Source organism: Siphateles boraxobius, unplaced genomic scaffold, assembly GCF_051911475.1.
Source record: "Siphateles boraxobius isolate OS27281-9 unplaced genomic scaffold, OSU_SipBor_1 20, whole genome shotgun sequence".
Lineage (NCBI taxonomy): Eukaryota > Metazoa > Chordata > Actinopteri > Cypriniformes > Leuciscidae > Siphateles > Siphateles boraxobius.
In genome coordinates, this window is record NW_027508811.1 from 18468905 (window position 1) to 18491139 (window position 22235).

The window sequence follows — 22235 nt, forward strand, 5'->3', positions numbered from 1 at the left end:
AGTAACTAGCCCAGACGTGGACGGCATAACGGCCAGGTGTGGGGGCACAGTTAGCAACCGCGCCCTGTCAGAGGGGGCCAGGGGAGGACCAGGCTGGTCGTCCCGCGGGGGCCTGCTCTGCCAGGGGTCTGGCGACAGAGGGGGACAGGGGCGAAGCGGTCCGTGGACGGCACGCCGTGTCAACCGCCTCAGGGACAGAGGGGGGGCGAGGAGAGCACGGCTTGTGGGCGGCGCTCTGTGTCGCTCGAGAACTCTATGAGCTCAGGGAAGAGGGGATTGTTTCTGGTTTTAACCACATTAGGGTGCTGCCCACCCGTGGGTGAGCAGCGGGGAGTGGAGAACAAAAGATTCTCCCCCGGCCCTCCACCGGGGGAAGGAGTGGTTCTGCTACCACCTCCTGAGAAACAACCATCATCCCTGAGCAGCCCGTCTCAGGAGCGCTGCTTGGCCCGGCGTTTAGTGGGGGGCGGGGCAGGAGAGGGCTGTGGCGCCTTCTTACGGCTTCCTCCGCGACCGGCCCTGGGTGGAGGCTGCTGCGTGGTCCGGGCGGGAGGGGCGGGAGCCAAAGGAGGGCGCCCTTGGCGGGAAACAGGTCGAGGCGTCAGCCCGGCCGGCTGGGTGGAGACAGCAACGGGCCGGCAGGGCAGAATGTGTCTGATGGCCTTGGTCTGTTTCTGGGCAGTTGAAAACTGTTGGGCAAAGTCTTCAACTGCACCGCCGAAGAGGCCGGCCTGGGACAAGGGGGCGTTAAGCAGGCGGGTCCGCTCGGCGTCCCGCATGTCAGCCATGTCAGCCACAGATGTCTCTCCTGGACCACAGCTCTGGACATCACCAAACCCAGGGAGCGCGCGGTAACCTTTGTCGCCCGGAGAGCAAGGTCGGTCACGGTGCGCAACTCATCAAAGAGCCCTGGGTTTGTCCTACCCTCGTGCATGTCTCTGAGCATCTGGGCCTGGTAGACCTGCAGAGTGGTCATAGCATGCAGTGAAGCAGCTGCCTGTCCCGCCGCTCTGTAAGACTTCGCCACCAGGGTCGACGAAAATCTACAGGCTTTGGATGGGTGCTTAGGCTCGCCCCGAGAATAAGCACTCTGAGGACATAGTTGCATGGCAACAGAGCGTTCAACCGGGGGAAGCCCAGTGTACCCACGGGCAGCTGCCTCATAGAGGGGAGGAAAGGCGGATGAGACCAGCGAGCGGTTCCGAGAAGACAGGGGGGTCTTCCAGGACTTCGAGATCTCATCATGGACATCCGGGAAGAAAGGTATTGGGGTTTGCCGAGGACGAGGGTCGGCGGCCTTACCCAAAAAACAATCGTTGTTCCAGACCGTAACCCTCAGGTCACCCTGGCCACCAGCCGCAGGACAGGGGGTGGATGAGGGGACTCTCACTCTTGCGAGTTCACGGAGTCTCGACCATAATTACGCGATGGTCATGTTCCCACAGAGAGAACATGAGTCATCCACGAGCGCTGCTCTAGCATGATCAATGCCCAAACATACTATGCAACGCTCGTGCCCATCAGAGTCCGATACCAATCTGCCGCAACCAGAAGTACACGGGCGAGACATCTTTAAAAAGACGTGCCACGTGTAAGCTCTTTTAGTGAGAGAAAACTCAAGTGTTGAATCACCCGGGGAGAAATGCACCGACTGGCAGACCACTGCAACAGATCAGCAGGAAGCACGCTCTCGCCGTAGATTGCCGTCACACCAACACTCGAGGTACTCGTTTGTGAAGCTGAGAATTCAGAGATGGCTTGTGGAGAGAAGAATACACTTGGCTCCGAAGCGAAAACATATCTTCATGTTGCCGGCTCCCTCCTTTTATACCCACGAGGTGGGGCGGAGTTGCGCCATGCAAATTCCCCAGACCCATGGCATTTCTTTGCCATTGGCTCGTTTTGTAATACTCGAAGTTGATAGGCTTTCTAAGCGAAACCCCATTCGTCGTCATCCGACGTAACTCGGAGTGACAACGAAAGGGAACTCGCTTTTTTTTTCAGTATTTGTCTTTCTCTTTATATCCATCCTGTTTATGTACCCATGATCATTTTGATGCTACAGTAGGTGTAGCCCATAGCTGTACCAAGAGCATATTTGTAGTTGTGCAAAGATCCCACACTATTCCAACACCATATGTCTTAGGACACACGGCACAGCACATTCATTTACACATTCATTCTCCATCCTTAACACTACGAGAAGCAGAAAAGAGAAGCATTTCACTACATATATAGAAGTAAAGTTCATACATCCACACTTCACGGCAACACTTATCTTATGTGTATTAACACATGGCAGTGCAAAATGAGCTATTTAGAGGTGCTAAGAAATGCCTCAATGAATCTGAGAGGCAAGATCACAACATGCCATCTGTAATAACACGCCATCTGTAATAACACATATTCAGCACTAGGGACAGCAATGGCCATGAGCAGCTAAGCTGCATCTATTGGGAAATAAAGTGTTTATTAAGGTAAGGGAGGAGAGCACATTGCGAGGACAATCGAGGTGATTATTGAAGTCTAGCAATAAAAACTGCAGCCCTAAATCTGGTTTGTGCAGGAAGGAAACAACCCCAGAGTCCTTTAAGTGGCTTGTTAAGGATTCATTGGCTCAACTAGATGTAGTTTTGCCAAGCAAACGTCTTTAGGCACATAGAGAGTGACAGCTAATGACCCTGCTCAATCAGAAGAGCCACTGCTTGGCATTCTGGGGGCACACTCAGACACTTATACAAATAAATGGAATATATTTGCACTTGTGCTCCAGGTCTGTACAGTTCACATTCTCCATTCTGCTTGCTTTTTTTCTCATTGTTTGTCTTTCTCTTTATATCCATCCTGTTTATGTACCCATGATCATTTTGATGCTACAGTAGGTGTAGCCCATAGCTGTACCAATAGCATCTGTGTGGTTGTGCAAAGATCCCACACTATTCCAACACCATGTGTCTTAGGACACACGGCACACCACATTCATTTACACATTCCTTCTCCGTCCTTAACACTACAACAGACTGCTGCTGAGAGTCTTCCAACACATTTAACAGCCAAGAACTGTGTGTGTTGTTTGCTTTACAAACACATATTTGGCAAAATATGTTTTATTTCATTTATAATGAACAGTATTTAATTATAAAGTAATGTTGCTAGTACTCAATGTACCAGAATAGATGTCAAGAAAAGGTGATAACTATTCTATATAAAGTGTGTATTTGGTGTTTCAGGTCTCGTCTGGCTGATTTCTTCACTAACTGTCAGTCTGAGCCCCGCTCTCTCTCTGGTTGTCTGAAGGAGAACTACGCTGACTGCTTGCTGTCGTACTCTGGTCTCATTGGTGAGTCTGTCTTGTAACTTATAAACAAGTTCAATACAAAACATCTGAGAAACAATGCATTTATAAATGTATCTTTCATGCTGGACAGAAAGATACATTTATACCTCAAATGAAGTTATATATTATATATATATAACTATTATATAACTATAATATATAACTTAATTTGAGGTATGTTTTTAAGAGATAATCCATGGGTAGCTGACTATTCAATAAACCGTTTTAATGCACAACGTGGAGGCAAATAACCGCCCAACGTGAAACGGAGCCTGCGGAGTGCATTAAAATCGTTTAATGCACAGCTAGACATGAATTATCCTGCTTATACCATGGTCATTTGCCCGCTTTGACAAGCTTAAGCTTTCATTGATGTTTGATTTAATTACTTCAAAAACAGCAATGTTACTTCCTCCTTGCTTAGTAATATAATGTAGCGATTCAGTAGCGGTTAATTAATGATTTAGTAAGTTCATTTATTAATAAAGGTCTCGAGGGCAGCATTGACAACATGTATCTGTTCTCCCGTTTCTGTGTGTGCGAGTGACGTGTGTGCTTCAATGAAAGCAGCACATTAATATAGAAAAGTGATTAAACTGACTTGGAACTACTGTACCTGTGCAGTAAACAATTTTACACACCTCCCAGCCAATCAGAATTGAGTATACAGACAGAGCATGATATATGATTATTAACTAATACTGGGTGACTGCTAGTTCACAGTGATATACAATCCACTGAGATATAAAGTGATGTGAATAAGTTAGGACACCCATGCTAAAGTTGCCTAAAAAGAGGAATAAAAAATCATCTTTTGGAAATTGATCTTAATGCCTTAATTAGAAAAATGAGGAAAAATCCAACCTTTAAGGACACCAATTTTCTTTGTGTATGAATAATGTATCATAAATAAATAAATGTTCTTTCTTAAAATACAGGGTGCATAAGTCAGTACACCCCATGTTAAACTCCCATAGAGTCAGGCAGATTTTTATTTTTAAAGGCCAGTTATTTCATGGATCCAGGATAATATGCATCCTGATAAAGTTCCCCTGGCCTTTGGAATTAAAATAGACCCACATCATCACACACCCTTCACCATACCTAGAGATTGGCATGAGGTACTTTCCATAAGATCATCTTTCAATGCAAATCAAACCAGGTACTAGGCTAACTGAAATAAAACCATGCCAGTCTCTAGGTATGGTGAAGGGTATGTGATGATGTGGGGATATTTTAATTCCAAAGGCCAAGGGAACTTTATCAGGATGCATATTATCCTGGATCCATGAAATAACTGGCCTTTAAAAATAAAAATCTTCCTGCCTCTATGGCAGGGATGGGCAACTCCGGTCCTCGAGGGCAACTGTCCTGCAGAGTTTAGCTCCAACCCTAATTAAACACACCTGAACAAGCTAATCAATGTTTTCAGGATTACTAAAAAATAATTTTTGTCAGGGTCCGAGCTAAACTCTGCAGGACAGTGGCCCTCGAGGACCGGAGTTGCCCATCCCTGCTCTATGGGAATATAACATAGGGGTGTCCTGACTTATGCACCCTGTATTTTAAGGAAGAACATTGATTTATTTATTTATGATACATTATTCATCCACAAAGAAAATTGGTGTCCTTAAAGGTTGAATTTTTCCTCATTTTTTAAATTAAGGCATTCATATCAATTTCCAAAAGATTATTTTTTTATTCCTCTTTTTAGGCAACTTTAGCATGGGTGTCCTAACTTATTCACCTCACTGTATATAGAGAAAGCCTATGTGAAAACGTGTTTGTTCTCTAGTTCTTTATGTTTTGCTTGTGCTGGAAGTCTTCCCAATGTCGTGTGTGCAGCACTACAGATACAGCAGCTGGACACACGGGAATACAGCAGTGCAGCTATTAATCTGTGATTAGCTCATGTTGTTGTTCTACCGGTGGGAGACTGTTTCACTTTGTGGGCTAACAGTGTCACATCCCCACAGTATAGTTTTTATGAGGCACACTGCACCAAAATTATTGTTTTTTTAAGAAAGCTCAGTGAGAACAAGATAACAGCTAATCTAAGATGACAAGGCAAACATTAAGCATATATTTAGCTTTAAAATTCGAAACTGATGCTTTAATTTTTAAAATACAATATTCCCAAAGAATGTTGGAACATATATTCTTTCTTATCCAGGTACGGTGATGACCCCAAATTATCTGCGTTCACCCAAGATCAGCGTGTCTCCATTCTGCGACTGCAGCAGCAGCGGCAACAGCAAAGAGGAATGCGACAGATTCACAGAGTTCTTCACTGACAACACTTGCCTGCGTGAGTTACTGCTCTGTCCCGACTCTCCCTGCTTCTGTCTAAAGTAAAATCTGAGGCACACTAGCTGATTTACATGTAGAGTTTGTGTTAGGGCTGGGCCATATAGCTTAAAAAATAGATCTCTTTTTTACATTTTCAGTCTTTTGATGAGATCTTGTTGCCAAAACAAATCAAAATGTTTAGGGCCCAATTAAATGAAAACAGCAAAAGTTGTTCTCTATATCAGTAACTATATCAGTAAGCACTGTTTCTGAACTACCTAAAATGCCTCAATTGTAGTCTTTAGTATTTCTTTTCCAGGCACGTACTAGTCACAATATTCCTCATTTAAATAATTCCCACCTAATACATACACAACAAACGTGGGGTGAGGCCGGATCAGTTGAATCTTTATCGGACTTTGGCTTGAACTGATATAGCAAAACTGACACCATAGCATAGTTAAAGTAGTGTTTGCAGCGCAGGAAGCCTCTGGAGCTGGACCTTTGGCGGTTATTAAGAGTCGATACATTTCCAACACATGCTCTAAACGCTAGACCAATCACAAAAGACTGGGGCCGGCTGACCAATCAGTACAGACTGAATTTTTTGGTAGGCAGGTTTTAAAGAAACCAAAACTAAAACAGAATGTTCAGACAGAGGGTGAAAACACTTGCTACAACAATTAAATTATAAACTCAATAAATATTGAGTTTGTTGAACATCAAATTTTGTAAACATATTCTAGTAGACCCCATAAACAAAATTATGAACCTGTAAATGAGCATAATAGGACCCCATTAAACAATTTGCTGTGTTTTCACTTAGGAACACTAGGAATCATTTTCAAGTCAAGACTTTATTTATATAATACAATTATTTACCTACATCTGTTTTTACTAAAACATTTTAAAGCATGTAAATAGCCACAAAGAGAGAGTTTCATGACATTTTTTTTTTTTTGAGTGATGATGCCAAACTTATCTTTGAATCAGAGTTTGGAATCACTTCATTGAAATGAGCCATTTTAAATAATTAAACTTACCAACTCTAATTTCATTTTTCCAACTGAAGTTTAAATAAGGACAGTATTAAAACATTGCTTATTTAATGGTCTCATACTTGAGCTGTGAAAGTACTGTAGTAGAATGACAGGCTCTTTAGGAAAGTAAGACCAAATAAAAAGTGACTGCTTCATTTATATGTAAGCTCTATTATATGTAAGACATTGACCAAGCAATTAAAAATACCTTGGGTGTGTGTTATTTTTCAAATAGTTTAACGGCCCAAAGCCAATTAGGCTATTCACTTGTACAACGTTTACCACAACTCAATACATTGTTCAGATGTTCCCTTTCGTTGTCACTCCGAGTTACGTCGGATGACGACGAATGGGGTTTCGCTTAGAACACCTATCGACTTCGAGTATTACAAAACGAGCCAATGGCAAAGAAATGCCATGGGTCTGCGGAATTTGCATAGCGTATCTCCGCCTTACCTCGTGGGTATAAAAGGAGGACGCCAGCAACATGCAGATATGTTTTCGCTTCGGAGCCAAGAATATTTCTTCACTCCACAGTCATCTCTGACTTCGCTCTACAAGACGAGTCTCTCTCTCCGATGTTGGTGTGACGGCGATCTGCAGCGAGCTCACAGTGCCTGCTGATCTGTGCAGTGATCTGCCAGTGTGTGTGTGTGTATCCCTGTGCGCTTCAACATCGCAGAGTTTTTTTCTCCTCTCATAAAAGAGCTCGCACGCGGCACGTCTTTTTAAAGACGGCTCGCCCGTGCATTTCTGGTTGCAGCGGACTGGTATCGGACTCTGATGGACACGAGCGCTGACTAGTGTGTTCGGGCTTTGATCATGCTTGAACAGCGCTCGTGGGTGACTCATGTTCTCGCTGGAAACGTGATCATCGTGTCATTTATAGGTCGAGACTCGGTGAACTCGCAAGAGTGAGAGTCCCCTCATCCACCCCCCGATCTTCGGCTGGTGGCCAGGGTGACCTGAGGGTTACGGTCTGGAACAAGGCGCCGACTATGTGTCCGCGACCCCAGCCCCCCTCTTCAATGACGGTGCCCGTTAGTGAACTGCTGATTCCCGCGAGTCTACCCTCTGGTGGCCCGCGTGTTTCAGTTGAAGCTACAGAGGAAGATACCATGTCTGTTGCAGCATCACTAGGTGGGTTTGAGTCTTCTGGAAGTGAAGGCTCGTCACAGCTGCCACCTTCCGGTGTGCATACGGCTGTGCCTGAGTCTGATCCGGAGATGACGGCCATGCTTTCCTGGGACGATTGGTTTTTGGGTAAGGCCGCCGACCCTCGTCCACGGCAAACCCCAATACCTTTCTTCCCGGACGTGCATGATGAGATCTCGAAGTCCTAGAAGACCCCCTTGTCTTCTCGGGACCGCTCGCTGATCTCATCTGCCTTTCCTCCCCTCGATGGGGCCGCTGCCCATGGGTACACTGGGGTCCCTCAGGCTGAACGCTCTATTGCGATGCTATGTGTCCTCAGAGTGCTTCTTCTCGGCGCAATCCTAAGCACCCGCCCGTGGCCGGTAGTTTTTCGTCTACACTCGTGGTGAGATCCTATAGTGCCACGGGACTGGCAGCCGCCTCACTGCATGCCATGGTCATTCTGCTGGTCCACCTGACCCAGATGCTCATGGACCTGCACGAGGGCGGGACTGACCCAGGGCTCTTCACTGAGCTGCGCGGTGCCACTGACCTTGCTCTCCGAGCGACGAAAGTGTCCGTACGCTCCCTGGGTCAGGTGATGCTCACCATTCTGTGGCTGAACCTGTCTGATGTGCTGGATGTCGCGCGGACCCGTCTGTCCGACATTCCCATATCCCAGGTCAGCCTCTTCGGCGGTGCGGTTGAGGGCTTGCCCAACAGCTCTCAGCCGCCCATGAGCAGACTGACAATGATTCTGTCCCGACGGCCCCGCCGTCCGCTACATGCCGGGTTAAGCGGCGCTCTTGAGACGGGCTCCTCCGGGATGGAGCAGACTGAGGTTGATTCTGTCCCGACGGCCTCGACGGCCCCGACGACCCCGACGGCCCCGCCGTCCGCTCAGATCCCTCGGTCTGCCTACCGCCGAGGGCGCCCCCCCCGCGGCTCCCACCCTGCCCGCTCACCCGGGTCGGCTCTGGAGGCCGCGGTCGGACACCACAGTCCTCTCCAGCCCCGCCCCCCGCTACACGCCGGGTTAAGCGGCGCTCTTGACATGGGCTCCTCAGAGATGGGAATCCGTTCTTTCCAGGAGTTCGTAGCAGGACCACTCCTTTCCCCGGGGGAGGGCCGGGGAAGAATCCTTATTCTCCAAAGAACTGACTCTCCCGTCTCTGAGCATAGAGAGTTCTCGGACGTCACAGAGCGCCGCCCACAAGCCGTGCTCTCCTCGTCCCCCTCTGTCCCAGAGGTGGTTGACACGGCGTGCCGTCCACGGACCGCTTCGCCCCTGTCCCCCTCTGTCGCCAGACCCCTGGCAGAGCAGGCCCCAGCGGGACGACCAGCCTGGTCCTCCCCTGGCCCCTTCTGCCAGGGCGCGGTTGCTAACTGTGCCCCCACATCGGGCCGTCCACGTCTGGGCCAGTTACTCCGCTTCGCTGCCCCTCCGGGGGGACGCCTGTGGTTCGCATGATCGCGCTGGTTCAGTTCCTGGGAGCCTGGTTAGAGCTCCCCGTCTGTCCCGCTGGGTCGCGCGAACCATCAGGCTCGGCTATGCGATTCATTTCGCACGGTCTCCTCCCCGCTTGGGGAGTCCGCTCCACTTTGGTTGGTGGCTATGCCCCCATCATGAGAGCAGAGATTGCCACCCTGCTGGCGAAGGGTGCAATCGAGACTGTCCCTCCAGCCGAGATGAGGTCCGGCTGCTACAGCCCCTACTTCATTGTCCCCAAGAAAACCGGTGGGTTACGGCCAATCCTGGACTTACGCGTGCTGAACCGCTCCCTTCACAGGATGCCGTTCAAGATGCTCACCGCCAAACGCGTTTTCAAATGCATACGGCCCCAGGATTGGTTTGCAGCGATCGACCTGATGGACGCCTACTTTCATGTCTCCATTCTTCCTTGACACAGACCGTTCCTTCGGTTTGCTTTCGAGGGGCAGGCATACAAGTACGCGGTTCTGCCTTTCGGGCTAGCCCTGTCTCCTCGCATCTTCACGAAGGTCGTCGAGGCTGCCCTTGTTCCCCTTCGGGAACACGGGGTTCGCATCCTGAGTTATATCGATGACTGGCTGATCCTAGCTCACTCTCGAGTTCAGGTTTGCGAACACAGGGACCTAGTGCTTCGGCACCTAGCTCGTCTGGGCCTTTGGGTCAACTGGGAGAAGAGCAAACTTTGCCCCGTGCAGAGGATCTCTTTTCTCGGTTCGAGGGCAAGAGTGCGGTTCCACTGGCATATGGAATCTGCAGCCGCGGCAACGCCGCTCGGATTGCTTGATATGAGACCGCTTCAGCTTTGGCTTCGCAACCGAGTCCCGACGTGGGCATGGCAACACGGCACCTTCCGAGTACCAGTTACTCCGACCTGCCGTCAGACCTTCACCCCGTGGTCGAACCTCAGTTTTCTACGGGCCGGAGTGCCTCTGGAACGAGCTTCGTGGCATGTTGTTGTAACGACAGATGCCTCCTCCACGGGCTGGGGCGCCATGTGCAATGGACGTGCTGCCGCGGGCTCCTGGATAGGACCCCAGCGCCTATGGCACATCAATTGCCTCGAGTTGCTGGCTGTATGTTTTGCTCTGCGCCGCTTCTGGGCCTTGCTCAAGGGCCAACACGTACTAGTCCGATCAAAAAAGACAATACCGCGACTGTAGCGTACATCAACCGCCAAGGTGGTCTGCGCTCCCGCCGTATGTCGCAACTCGCCCGCCACCTCCTTTTATGGAGTCAGAAGCATCTGAGGTCGCTTCGTGCCATTTATATCTCCGGAGCTCTGAACTGTGTAGCCGACGAGCTCTCACGGTTCCAGCTCCTCCCGGGGGAATGGCGGCTCCATCCCCGGTCGGTTCAGCTGATTTGGCACCCTTTGGCACCCTCTTGGCACCCTATGGCACCCTCGTCCCGATCTTTGGAACCTCCACGTCTGGCTCCTGGATGGGACGAGGCAGGTTTGAGTACCCTACCACCTACGGTGGTGGCTACCATCACTTCCGCTAGAGCTTCGTCCACGAGACATCTCTATGCGTTGAAGTGGAACCTCTTCATCAACTGGTGCTATCCTCGCCAAGAAGACCCCCGGAGATGTTCGATCAGCGTCGTGCTTTCCTTCCTACAAGATGGGTTGGAGCGAAGGCTGTCTCCCTCCACCCTAAAAGTCTATGTTGCCGCCATTGCCGCACAGCATGACTTCGTTGAAGGTAAGTCTTTGGGAGGGAACGACCTGATCGTCAGGTTCCTGAGAGGGGCAAGGAGACTGAATCCTCCTCGCCCTCCTCTCGTTCCCTCTTGGGACCTCTCAGTGGTGTTAACTGCCCTGCAGAGTGCTCCATTTGAGCCTCTGCAATGAGTAGAGCTTAAGTTCCTGTCAATGAAGACAGCGCTCCTGGTTGCACTGGCCTCCATCAAGAGGGTAGGGGACCTGCCCGTTGACGAAGCGTGCCTGGAATTCGGGCTGGCTTACTCTCACGTGATCCTGAGACCCCGGCCTGGATATGTGCCCAAGGTTCCTACCACTCCCTTCCGGGACCAGGTGTTGAACCTGCAAGCGCTGCCCCTGGAGGAGGCAGACCCAGCCTTGGCACTGCTCTGTCCAGTACGCGCTCTCCGTGCCTATGTAGACAGGACGCAATGTTTCAGGACCTCAGACCAGCTCTTTGTCTGTTATGGTGGGAAGCTGAAGGGAAAGGCTCTCTCAAAGCAGAGGTTGTCTCACTGGATAGTGGACGCCATTGCTTTGGCTTACCAGCAGCAAGGTCGACCATGCCCCCTTGGTGTGACTGCCCATTCCACCCGGAGTGTGGCGTCCTCTTGGGCTCTAGCGCATGGCGCCTCGCTGACAGACATCTGCAGAGCTGCAGGCTGGGCGACACCGAACACATTCGCCAGATTCTACAATCTCCGAGTGGAGCCTGTGTCCTCTCATGTACTCGCTTCAACCAGCTAGTACTGGACCCGCTCAGGTGTCTTCGCTTGCTCGCCATTCCACTCCACGGACTGGATACGTGCGATATTCGCCTCAGGTGAGCTTCCCCGAAAGCCCTGAGTTCCTCCAGCACTCCTGACGTCGGCGCCAGTGTCTATTGCCTGTGCGTCGGCTAGGTGCCTCCCGTGTGCATGGTCCCTCCCCTGAGTGACCCCCAGATGTGTATTTCCACTGTAAGCCTCTCTGAGCATGTGTCTTTCCCTTGGCAAGCCACCTTGCCACCCCTGGGGTTGAAATATTCCACCTGCGGCTGGACACCCCAGTGTTCTCCATATGCATCCTTCGGGTCATATGTGTATTTTCTAAGTCCCCCCCTCTGGGTTGGCAATAATTGCATATTTCCTCTAAACTATGGGATATGCTCCCCAGTGTACCTTGGTATTCCTGTGCTAGATAGGAGTCCTTCGTCCGTGCCAATCTCACGACAAGGATCTCAGATTTACGCAGGGCACTGGAAGACAGCCGAGAAGGTGGCGTGATTAGACTGGTAACCCCATTCGTCGTCATCCGACGTAACTCGGAGTGACAACGAAAGGGAACGTCTCGGTTACGTATGTAACCCTTGTTCCCTGAGTAGGGAACGGAGACGTTACGTCTTCCTGCCACTTTCTGCTATACCGCGGGGATCGCCTGAGCTCAGTCTTGGCTCCTCAGCGAAGAAACATATCTGCATGTTGACGGCGTCCTCCTTTTATACCCACGAGGTAAGGCGGAGATACGCTATGCGCATTCCGCAGACCCATGGCCTTTCTTTGCCATTGGCTCGTTTTGTAATACTCGAAGTCGATAGGTGTTCTAAGCGAAACCCCATTCGTCGTCATCCAACGTAACGAGACGTTTTATTTCAAGACATTTGTCAGTTTTTTGTCCTTAAAACTCTCTTGTGAGTAGGACTAATTTCTTAAGCATCTCATCCCAACCTTCCATTTTTAATTCCAAAACATAATTTAAGAGCTGATAACAGAGGCTTGATATGCAGATAGAGATGAATAGATTTGCAGGGCAGCGCTGACAAGAAGTTTCTGTGTGTGAATGTTTCCTCCTTTGTGTCTGTACTGTATGTGTGTGCATTTATGAGAGAGAGAGCGGAAGAGAGTAAGGTTTTCATAATGAAATGCAGTTAAATGAGGAAAACATGGAAATAGTTTTTCCTTTTTATCCTATTTTTTACTATATTTATTTGCTTGGTCAATGTCTTTGTATGGGTTTTTTGGTTCATTTGCTGTTGTAGGCTGTAAGGACCTTTGAAATAACTGAAATCATTTGGCGAAGTGATAAGGAACTGTAATGCGGTCAAGACCTGCCTGGAACTACTTATCTGTGCATTTAATAAGGGGAAAAATGCACATCTTTGAACGTTCATCAATCAATCAGAATCAAGGATTCAACAGTCCCGCAGTATAATACATAAAATAGGCACGTCAATCTGAGCTTCAAACAACACTCCTCATATCTTCTGTTAGTTTTTTCTCTCTCTTGTTTTCTCTCCATTATACTCTGTGCGTCCATCCATGCCATCTCTCTCCTAACTGTCAATTTGTCTCATTCTCCCTGTGCTCTGTCCATCTCTTCAGACTCCAGCAAGTTGTTTTTCGAGGCCTTTAGCTATCCGGCTGTCAGCCCGTTTTTACCTCTGCCTCTAAAAAGGCCCTTCCATCTTCCTTTTATGTGCACTTCTTTCTCTACCCTTTCTCCTGTACATCTCTCGCTCGCTACACTTCCTAACTGCACCTAGTGTTTCCTTTTGTTCTCGTAAACTCTTAGTATGGCGTGAAGTACAAAGTGGCAACAGCAAAGAGTGAGCTTTCAGGGAGGGCTTGTAGTACTGAAAGATCCATAAAGGGATCAGTTTAGAAAGCACTTGAACTAAGTTTCTTGTGCAGGACATTGTGGAAACGAATTGGAATAAGAATGGAAAAAGAAGGTCCTGTCAACCATCATGCCCAGTGCTTTTTGAAACAGCCCAATTCCCTGCTAACAGTCAGACCTGTTCACAGTAGGGGGAAAAATCTAATTGTTATTTTTCTGCTAAAAAAATTAGGAGATTAGGGTCCAAATCTCACAATTAACTAACTTTTAACTATGACTTTTGCCTCAATAAACTCATAATTACTGCGTATCAATAGTTTTTGTTAAGTAATTGTAGAGTAATTGTTAAGTTTAGGTATTGGGTAGGATTAAGCGATGTGGAATATGGCGTTAATATGTGCTTCATAAGTGCTAATAAACAGCCAATATCCTAGTAATAAGCGACTAGTTAATAGTGAGAATTGGACCCTAAACTAAAGTGTTACCAGATCAATAATAATAATTATTATGATTATTATTATAACTACTACTAAATGAAAAATAAAATAAAAATACTAAATCAAAAAAAAATTAACAAAAATAAGAAATATTACTGTTGTATTATTTGACTAAAATTACAGAGCTGCGTTCTCACACTTGAATAGCTCCTCATAGCTTCACTTGGTAAAATCATAGCTCTTGTGATTTGATAATCGCAAGGTAATCGTGCTGTTTAAGTTGTAGTTTGTTACTTCTAAATTATATATATTTGATTTAAAGAATGGCTGTTTGTAGCTGACAAAATTCACCATTTAGCCACTGTGGATGGTGGGCAAAAAAAAGTTTATTTCCCAACCTGATTGAGAGTCTACATGGAATATTTGAACTTTTAAAAATGCACACATCAAACTGTTACACATCAGGACCATTTACATTGAATTAAGCACTGAAGTAAAAAAAAAAAAAAAGATTAAAAAATGATGATACATGTAGGAATTGGAAAACTTTCACTAAACCATTTTAATTAAAACAGCAAATAGTTCAGATCTTCAAATCAGACTGTTTGGCATGTACCACCATAGGGCAGGATGGATTCACTGTAGGAAGAGTGTATCTGTGAACAGTCTGAGCTCAATTTGGTTTGTTTCTTTTAGTGCTGAGTGCTTTGAGGGGATGGTGAAGGAGACTCTTCAGGAGGTTAAACTGGGTTAAACTCTTTATTTTTCTTTCTTTCTTTCCCTCTCTCTCTCTCTTCTTCTCATTACCTCATTCTCTCGTGTCTCATTACCTGATTTCAGTGTTAAGGCATCCTGACAGTTCTGGAGGTTTGTTCCCAGCGCCTTCAGTATCTAGGTGTTTAGGAGGCTATGACGAAGTGCTTTGGCCTAACACCCTACACTCGCCTCTGAGCATTATACATCTGTCTGCCCTTGGAACACGCTGTCCTCAGCACAGGTTGGAGCAGAAGTAAGCTACGGCAGTACAGATAGCTTGAGTAAAACTGTGATATTGTTCAATAGTTTTAAAAAATATTAAGTTGAGAATGTTTATTTCCCCTCTAATATTCACCTTCACCTTTATACCATTGCTTTTTGAGTTTTGCTGGCAATACTCAAACTGTTGTACAGCATTGGACCTTTCCAGAAACATACTGTCCCAATCTAAAAGACACATGGGGTCCGAAAATCTGCGATTCAAAATCTAATTTAAGTGTTTTAAAAACACTAAAACAAAGAAATACTATTATATAAATTAATGAAAATAAGAAATAAATTTTACTGTCTATATATACAGTATATATAGTTTGGTGTCAGTACATTTAAAAAAATATATATATTTTGAAATGAGGTTCATAATCTTATATTTACCAAGGGTGCATTTAAATAAAAGTACATTTATATTTTGATGTTAAATTAATATATTTTAAAATGTCATTTATTCCTATAATGGAAACACTGAATATCCAGCAGACATTACTCCAGTCTTCATTGTCACATGATCCTTCAGAAATCATTCTAATATGCTGATTTGATGTGTAAGGAACATTTATAATTATTAAAAGTTATTATTATTATTATTATTATCATTAGGTCAAGGCAATATTTTTGTGATATCTTCAGGAGTCTTTGCCAAATGGAAAGTTCAAAAGAATAGCAGTTTTGTAACAATGCTAAAGTGTTCATGTAATACATATATATATATATATATATATATATATATATATATATATATATATATATATATATATATATATTATAGTATAATAGTATATATATATATATATATATATATATATACACACACACACACATATGTAACACACTATATATATATATATATTAAGGTCTAGGAGAAGGAACACAACATTCAGATATCACAATACTGCTGGTAGATTGAGTACAGCAGAAAAAACATGAATAGAATACACAAAGTGTTGGAAACATGAATTTATTACAAAAAGCTGAAGCCACTAGATACAGTGAGTGAGCTATGTACAATGTAAATGAAACGGGACGTGAGACCAACTAAACAATTGACCCTTCGCTAAGGCACGCCCGAAAACTGCCACTGGCAAATCGTGTCATAGCAACTGTAAATAGGCGAGGGAGGTCTGGCAAGCTTTCGAGCGAGGGGAAAATGCTGAAGTTTTGTGCGTATGGATTGTGCAAATCTGATTCCCGGTATCCTAAATGTTTGGACGGGGGAGTGGAATTTTTTCCTTCTCGAAAATCTAAAAGCCAAGGGGAGAAGTGATGTGCGTGGATCCAGCAGTGTGGGACACCCCATTCACAACTACATGTCTACAGGATTAACAAAAACACCCATTGCTTGGAAGTTGGAAATAATGACGGTTCTTTATTCATAATGCATATATTTTAATGTAAAATAAGACGATTAAAGACAAGATATATACTTTAAAATATATTTCAGCATTTTGTTAATCGACGGCCTACTACCCCTGACTGAGTAGCCTAACTTTATCCGATCGCGGCTCTCTCTGTGTTAGTGTTATTCCACAAGATTTATGGATAAACTGTTTGATTTATAATTATTAGATTATTTTCACATTTCACTTACCCTTCTGTGCACGAACATAGCTGTTCCTCAGTTTGTGTGTTTCCCATTTGAATGGTCAGCGTATGAGGCGCTGCTGCTTGCGCTGGGACTATTGGCTTTAGCTTCAATTTTTATGAAATTATTCGCTAATCGGTTGCATATTATGTCGTGGATATATTCCTCGAATGCACACTGCAGTCCCTTTTGTCTTGCTCTCTCAGATATTTCACATGTTCGCCAAAAATTACAAATTATCTCATTGGGAATGTCTGACACCGGTGCATACATAGTTATCACACTGATGTAATTTCAAGTGTTTTTTTTTTTAAATAAGTTTGTTTTTAGTTAGTTATTTGATGCTATAAAAACGGCGCTGTGGCGTCATGATTGACAGCTGTGATTGACAGGTTCTCTGAGCGAAGTAGTCACTTAAGCACCAACGGACTTTTTTTCGGGATCTTTGGAGGACTGAGGAGATTGGAGCTTTAAATTTAATATCTAAATTTATATAATTAATTATTTAACACCGACTGGCGGATTAATACGAGAATGAAACACAGGCTTAATTTTGGATACACGGAAAAACGTGATGAACCCTCCTGTATGCCGGAGGTAAATTGAGGCGGACTGCCACCGGACTAATGATCTTGGTGACAGTGAACAGGCCAATGAATTTAGGAGCAAGTTTATTAGACACGGAGCGGAGAGGAATGTTCTAAGTTGAAAGCCACACTTTTTGACCTACAACGTATACGAGAGGTTTCGACTGGTGGCAATCGGCCTTGGCCTTGGTGCGCGCCCTCAATTGTGGGCGTACTCCACCATGGATAGTTGTTGGCTCCATGAGGAAGGATTCTTGGAAACCATACATCGCAACACTCTTTCCAGATCTTGGTTGGCCCTCTCGGTTTGGTCATTTCTCTGGGGATGAAACCCTGAGGACAGACTAACCGTCGCCCCCAGTAATTTACAAAACTCACTCAAAAAACGAGGTGCAGCATGGGTCTTGGTTCTCCCACACCTATATCCTATATCAACACATTAATATATCCTATACTATAGGATATATTAATGTGTTACTTTTTAAATATGAATATGTGGTTAGTAGTTGTATTTACCTTATTGTAACGAGGTACTGTACTGCAATCAGCAGACATCAAAATTGGAGCAGAACGGAGCAGACAGGCCACTTAGAGCAGACAGGCCACTTAAAAAAAGTGCAGGGGCGTGTGCTTGCGATTGATTCAGCGAGAGTGAGGGCGGGGCGCTGATTTCACGGCTTTACTTCCTGCTCACTACTGCGCAGGTCTGGTCCCGAAAACGCAACTGCGCAGATGTCAGCGCCATATCGGGACACTGGCGGCTTCACTTCTCGCCAATGGAAGAGAGCGAAGGGGTGTCGTCCATATTTTTTTACAGTCTATGACTGGAAGTCTTTTAAAACAACAGGGCGACAACAGATTGGACGCAGAAGAGCCGCCCTGATGATGATTGACAGCAGCTGACATGGCCTATCACAGGAACCTGAGAACGAATAGGAGGCATACAAGAGAGGGATGGAAAAACAAAAGCACAGCAACAAACACCGTAACAGAGTGTGTGTGTGTGTGTGTGTGTGTGTGTGTATATATATATATATATATATATATATATATACATATATACAGGTGCTGGTCATATAATTAGAATATCATCAAAAAGTTGATTTATTTCAGTAATTCCATTCAAAAAGTGAAATTTGGATATTATATTCATTCTTTACACACAGACTTGATATATGTCAAATGTTTAGTTAGATTTGGCGAAATTAAACAAAACAGCTTTCAACTGCAGATAGGCCTATTGCTTATTTATCGTCTCAACCCTGGCTCACTAACAGTAACGTTATACCAGTCAACACCAAAGTTACACTGTCATAGCTAAGCCAGTGTAATGTTATTTATGCTACGTAACGTTAGGTAGCTCTATTAGGTAGCTACGTGTGCTAGTGATACATGCTTCATGAAAAAATAAATGCCATCAAAATGCAAACAGCAAGATTACCTGTCCAGCAGAAATAAAGCCATCATGGAGTCACTTTTCAGCCCCTTGTGATCCCTCAGTTGTCGCCACCGCTGGAAAGCCCTGCCGATATTGACTCTCGTATGATTTCTTGATTTATCCAAAGACTTTTTGTTCATAGCCTTTTCAAATACTGTCTTCCTTTTTTTAACTTGTTTGACTTCGCTGCCTCTATATGCAGGTACTGAGAATTTTGACTGTTCTTTCTCTGCCATAATTGTTATTACTAGCTTCCGTGCCTCTTCAAATGGGTGCGAGCATTTGGGCTGCTCCTGTATCAGCAGAGGTGGTATCCATGGTAGTGAGGGAGAGTGAGTCGACAGAGCCAATCATTTCTTCGTCCCGAATGGAATAATGAGCTGTGTTTATTACAGTCCTGAGAGGCCTACAGACACTCAATTTTTACTAACCTTTTAATTATGCATTGATATATAAAGACAGTTTAAACAAATTTGGAAAAAAGTATTTTTGGGGATTTCTACCAACCCTGCCTTTAAGAACAGGGATACCATGGTCCTTAAACCAGGTACTGGTAGCATTGACACTGTGTGCAGGTGCCAAGTACTGTTGGAAAATTAAATATGCATCTCCATAAAGTTGGTCAGCAGCAGGAAGCATGAAGTGCTCTAAAACTTCCTGGTAGACGGCTGCGTTGACCTTGGACCTCAGAAAACACAGTGGGCCAACACCAGCAGATGACATGGCACCCCAAACCATCATTGACTGTGGAAACTTTACACTGGACTTCAAGCAACGTGGATTCTGTGCCTCTCCTCTCTTCCTCCACACTCTGGGACCTTGATTTCCAAAGGAAATCCAAAATTTACTTTCATCAGAGAACATAAATTTGGACCACTCAGCAGCAGTCCAGTCCTTTTTGTCTTTAACCCAGGCGAGACGCTTCTGACGCTGTGTCTTGTTCAAGAGTGGCTTGACACAAGGAATGCGACACCTGAAATCCATGTCTTGCATTCGTCTGTGCGTGGTGGTTCTTGAAGCAGTGACTCCAGCTTCAGTCCACTCTTTGTGAATCTCCCCCACATTTTTGAATGGGTTTTGTTTCACAATCCTCTCCAGGGTGCGGTTATCCCTATTGCTTGTACACTTTTTTCTACCACATCTTTTCCTTCCCTTCGCCTCTCTATTAATGTGCTTGGACACAGAGCTCTGTGAACAGCCAGTCTCTTTAGAAATTACCTTTTGTGTCTTGCCCTCCTTGTGCAAGATGTCAATGGTCGTCTTTTGGACAACTGTCAAGTCAGCAGTCTTCCCCATGACTGTGTAGCCTACAGAACTAGACTGAGAGACCATTTAAAGGCCTTTGCAGGTGTTTTGAGATAACTAGCCGATTAGAGTTTGGCACCAGGTGTCTTCAATATTGAACCTTTTCACAATATTCAAATTTTCTGAGATACTGATTTTTTTCATTAGTTTTCATTAGTTGTCAGTTATAATCATCAAAATTAAAAGGAATGAACACTTGAAATATATCAGTCTGTGTGTAATGAATGAATATAATATCCAGATTTCCCTTTTTGAATGGAATTACTGAAATAAATCAACTTTTTGATGATATTCTAATTATATGACCAGCACCTGTATATATATAATTTATTTATCTATTTTACACAAACACTTTCACATTGTTAATGTGTGTTGCAGAAAAATGTCTTCATTTAATCAGAGAAAAAGACAATAGCCTGATATTGCAGTACATTTTCCTTTCTTTGAAACATAAAACCTTGTGGATATAAAGGTCTCCAGACATCAGCTGTTGGAGTGTAGAGTGGATTCAAAGAACATGACTCATTGAAAGACATACACATGAGAGGAAACTACACGATTCATCTGCTGAAGAAAATGTGTCAGGGCTCATAGACTCAAAACAATGATCAAAGCGCTCTGAGCCTTGTGGGTCTTTTCCAGTATTTCCTAGAGAGATGGAGAAAAAAGCATCCAAAAATAGAAACAACTAATTTATCATGTGTTTGTTCAAACTATTTACATTTGAGTATGATAAAATTAGAGGAGGGGATGAAAAGGACACATTAAGAGGTAACATAGCGACAGAAAGAACTTGCACTATGCACTATGAGAGAGGTATTACATTTCCGATAAAGAACAACACAACAACTACGCACATACTGTACCAAACATACTTGGGGTTTTCTTAAAAACTCTTCACAGAGTAGTGTGCTGTCTGTACTGTTTCAGTGGAGATAGCAAAGAGAGCAAGAGCCTGTCAGTAGGGCTGGGTCTCGTAATTTTTTTTAAAATATATATATATATACAGATACCTTGATTTCGATACGGATCCTGAACTATATTTTTTCAGATTACATGAAAAAATCTGTGAAATCCGGTTTAACAAGATTACAGTACATATTACCACAAAAAAACATTTTTTTCATTTTGTTGATTTTTTTTTACAGACTCAATGACTCATATAGGCCACTAGGGGGGCGGAACATAGGCCTCACGCTCAAGCACACACATAAAGCTTTCCGCAAAGGACTGGCAAAAGTAACCTAATGATTATGAATGTGTCGGGGGGGAAATAACAAGGAGGCATTTTAATTATTTATTAATAAACTAGTGTTTTCTGAATCAGTGTTGACTACAAAGATGAAGTTGATGTTGCTGACTCGTCATCTCCACAGTATAGTGAATGCGCCCGCCTATAGAGAGAAATGGACCTTTCATCTGGATTACATAATTGGATTATTTGTTATCTATTTGAATTTGTTTAGTTTAAAAGTAGATATTTCAAGCTTTCTATATCCCTATTTCTCATGTCTGTGAGGCAAGTAGCCTATACGCTAAGTTTCGGTTAATTTGTGATGCATTCCAGTTCTTGCAGTCGAAGACGGAGCAACTTTCTGCTTTTAAGTTTATTCCGTGCACTGTCAAGTGCTTCATCAGATTTGATGTGTTGCCGGTCTTGGCAGCAATTATCTTGTCGCAAATATTGCATTGTGCGCTGTTGGCATCGAGCCTTGCATGTGTTGCCACACATTTGATCTTTTCCACATATTTTAATACTCAATGGTATCAATGCAATCTGGTCGGTGCCTAAAAAGTATCGAACTCCATACCCAGCCCTACCTGTCAGCGGCCCATATGAGGCGGCTGATCCTAGTTCTGGGAAAAGACCTTAAGGTTGAAAGTGACGTGAAATATGGTAACACATACTCGGAATTTGACCTCTGCATTTAACCCAGCCAGGTTAGTGCACACACATTAGTGAGTAGTGAACACAGACACACTGCAAACCGTGGACACACACACCTGGAATAGTGTGAAGCTATTTTTTGCTATGGCACCCGGGGAGCGATTGGGTTAGGTGCCTTGCCTTGCCAGTATTGAGAATTGAACCCGCAACCTTCGGGTTACCAGTCTGACCCTCTAACCATTTGGCCACAAGTTTTGGCAAAAGTCATTTCCAGTCTATGACACAGGCACTCAAAGCAAACAGCACATTATCTATGTTAATAGCTCAGGTTTAATAGTTAGCAATGACTGTCCTTGCAGTCACTCTGTCATATATTG

The 22235-nt window shown here is 44.8% G+C and overlaps 1 protein-coding gene across 4 annotated transcripts in view; it reads left to right on the forward strand.

The window, feature by feature from the left end:
- gfra1a (gdnf family receptor alpha 1a) overlaps positions 1 to 22235 on the forward strand; it is a 121730-nt gene that overhangs the window by 82389 nt on the left and 17106 nt on the right. For all 4 annotated transcript variants that reach the window (XM_077237261.1, XM_077237262.1, XM_077237260.1 and 1 more), the window contains 2 exons: positions 3231 to 3340; positions 5511 to 5645. In XM_077237261.1, coding sequence (XP_077093376.1) covers positions 3231 to 3340; positions 5511 to 5645 — 245 coding nt within the window. The remainder of the gene's footprint in view (positions 1 to 3230; positions 3341 to 5510; positions 5646 to 22235) is intronic.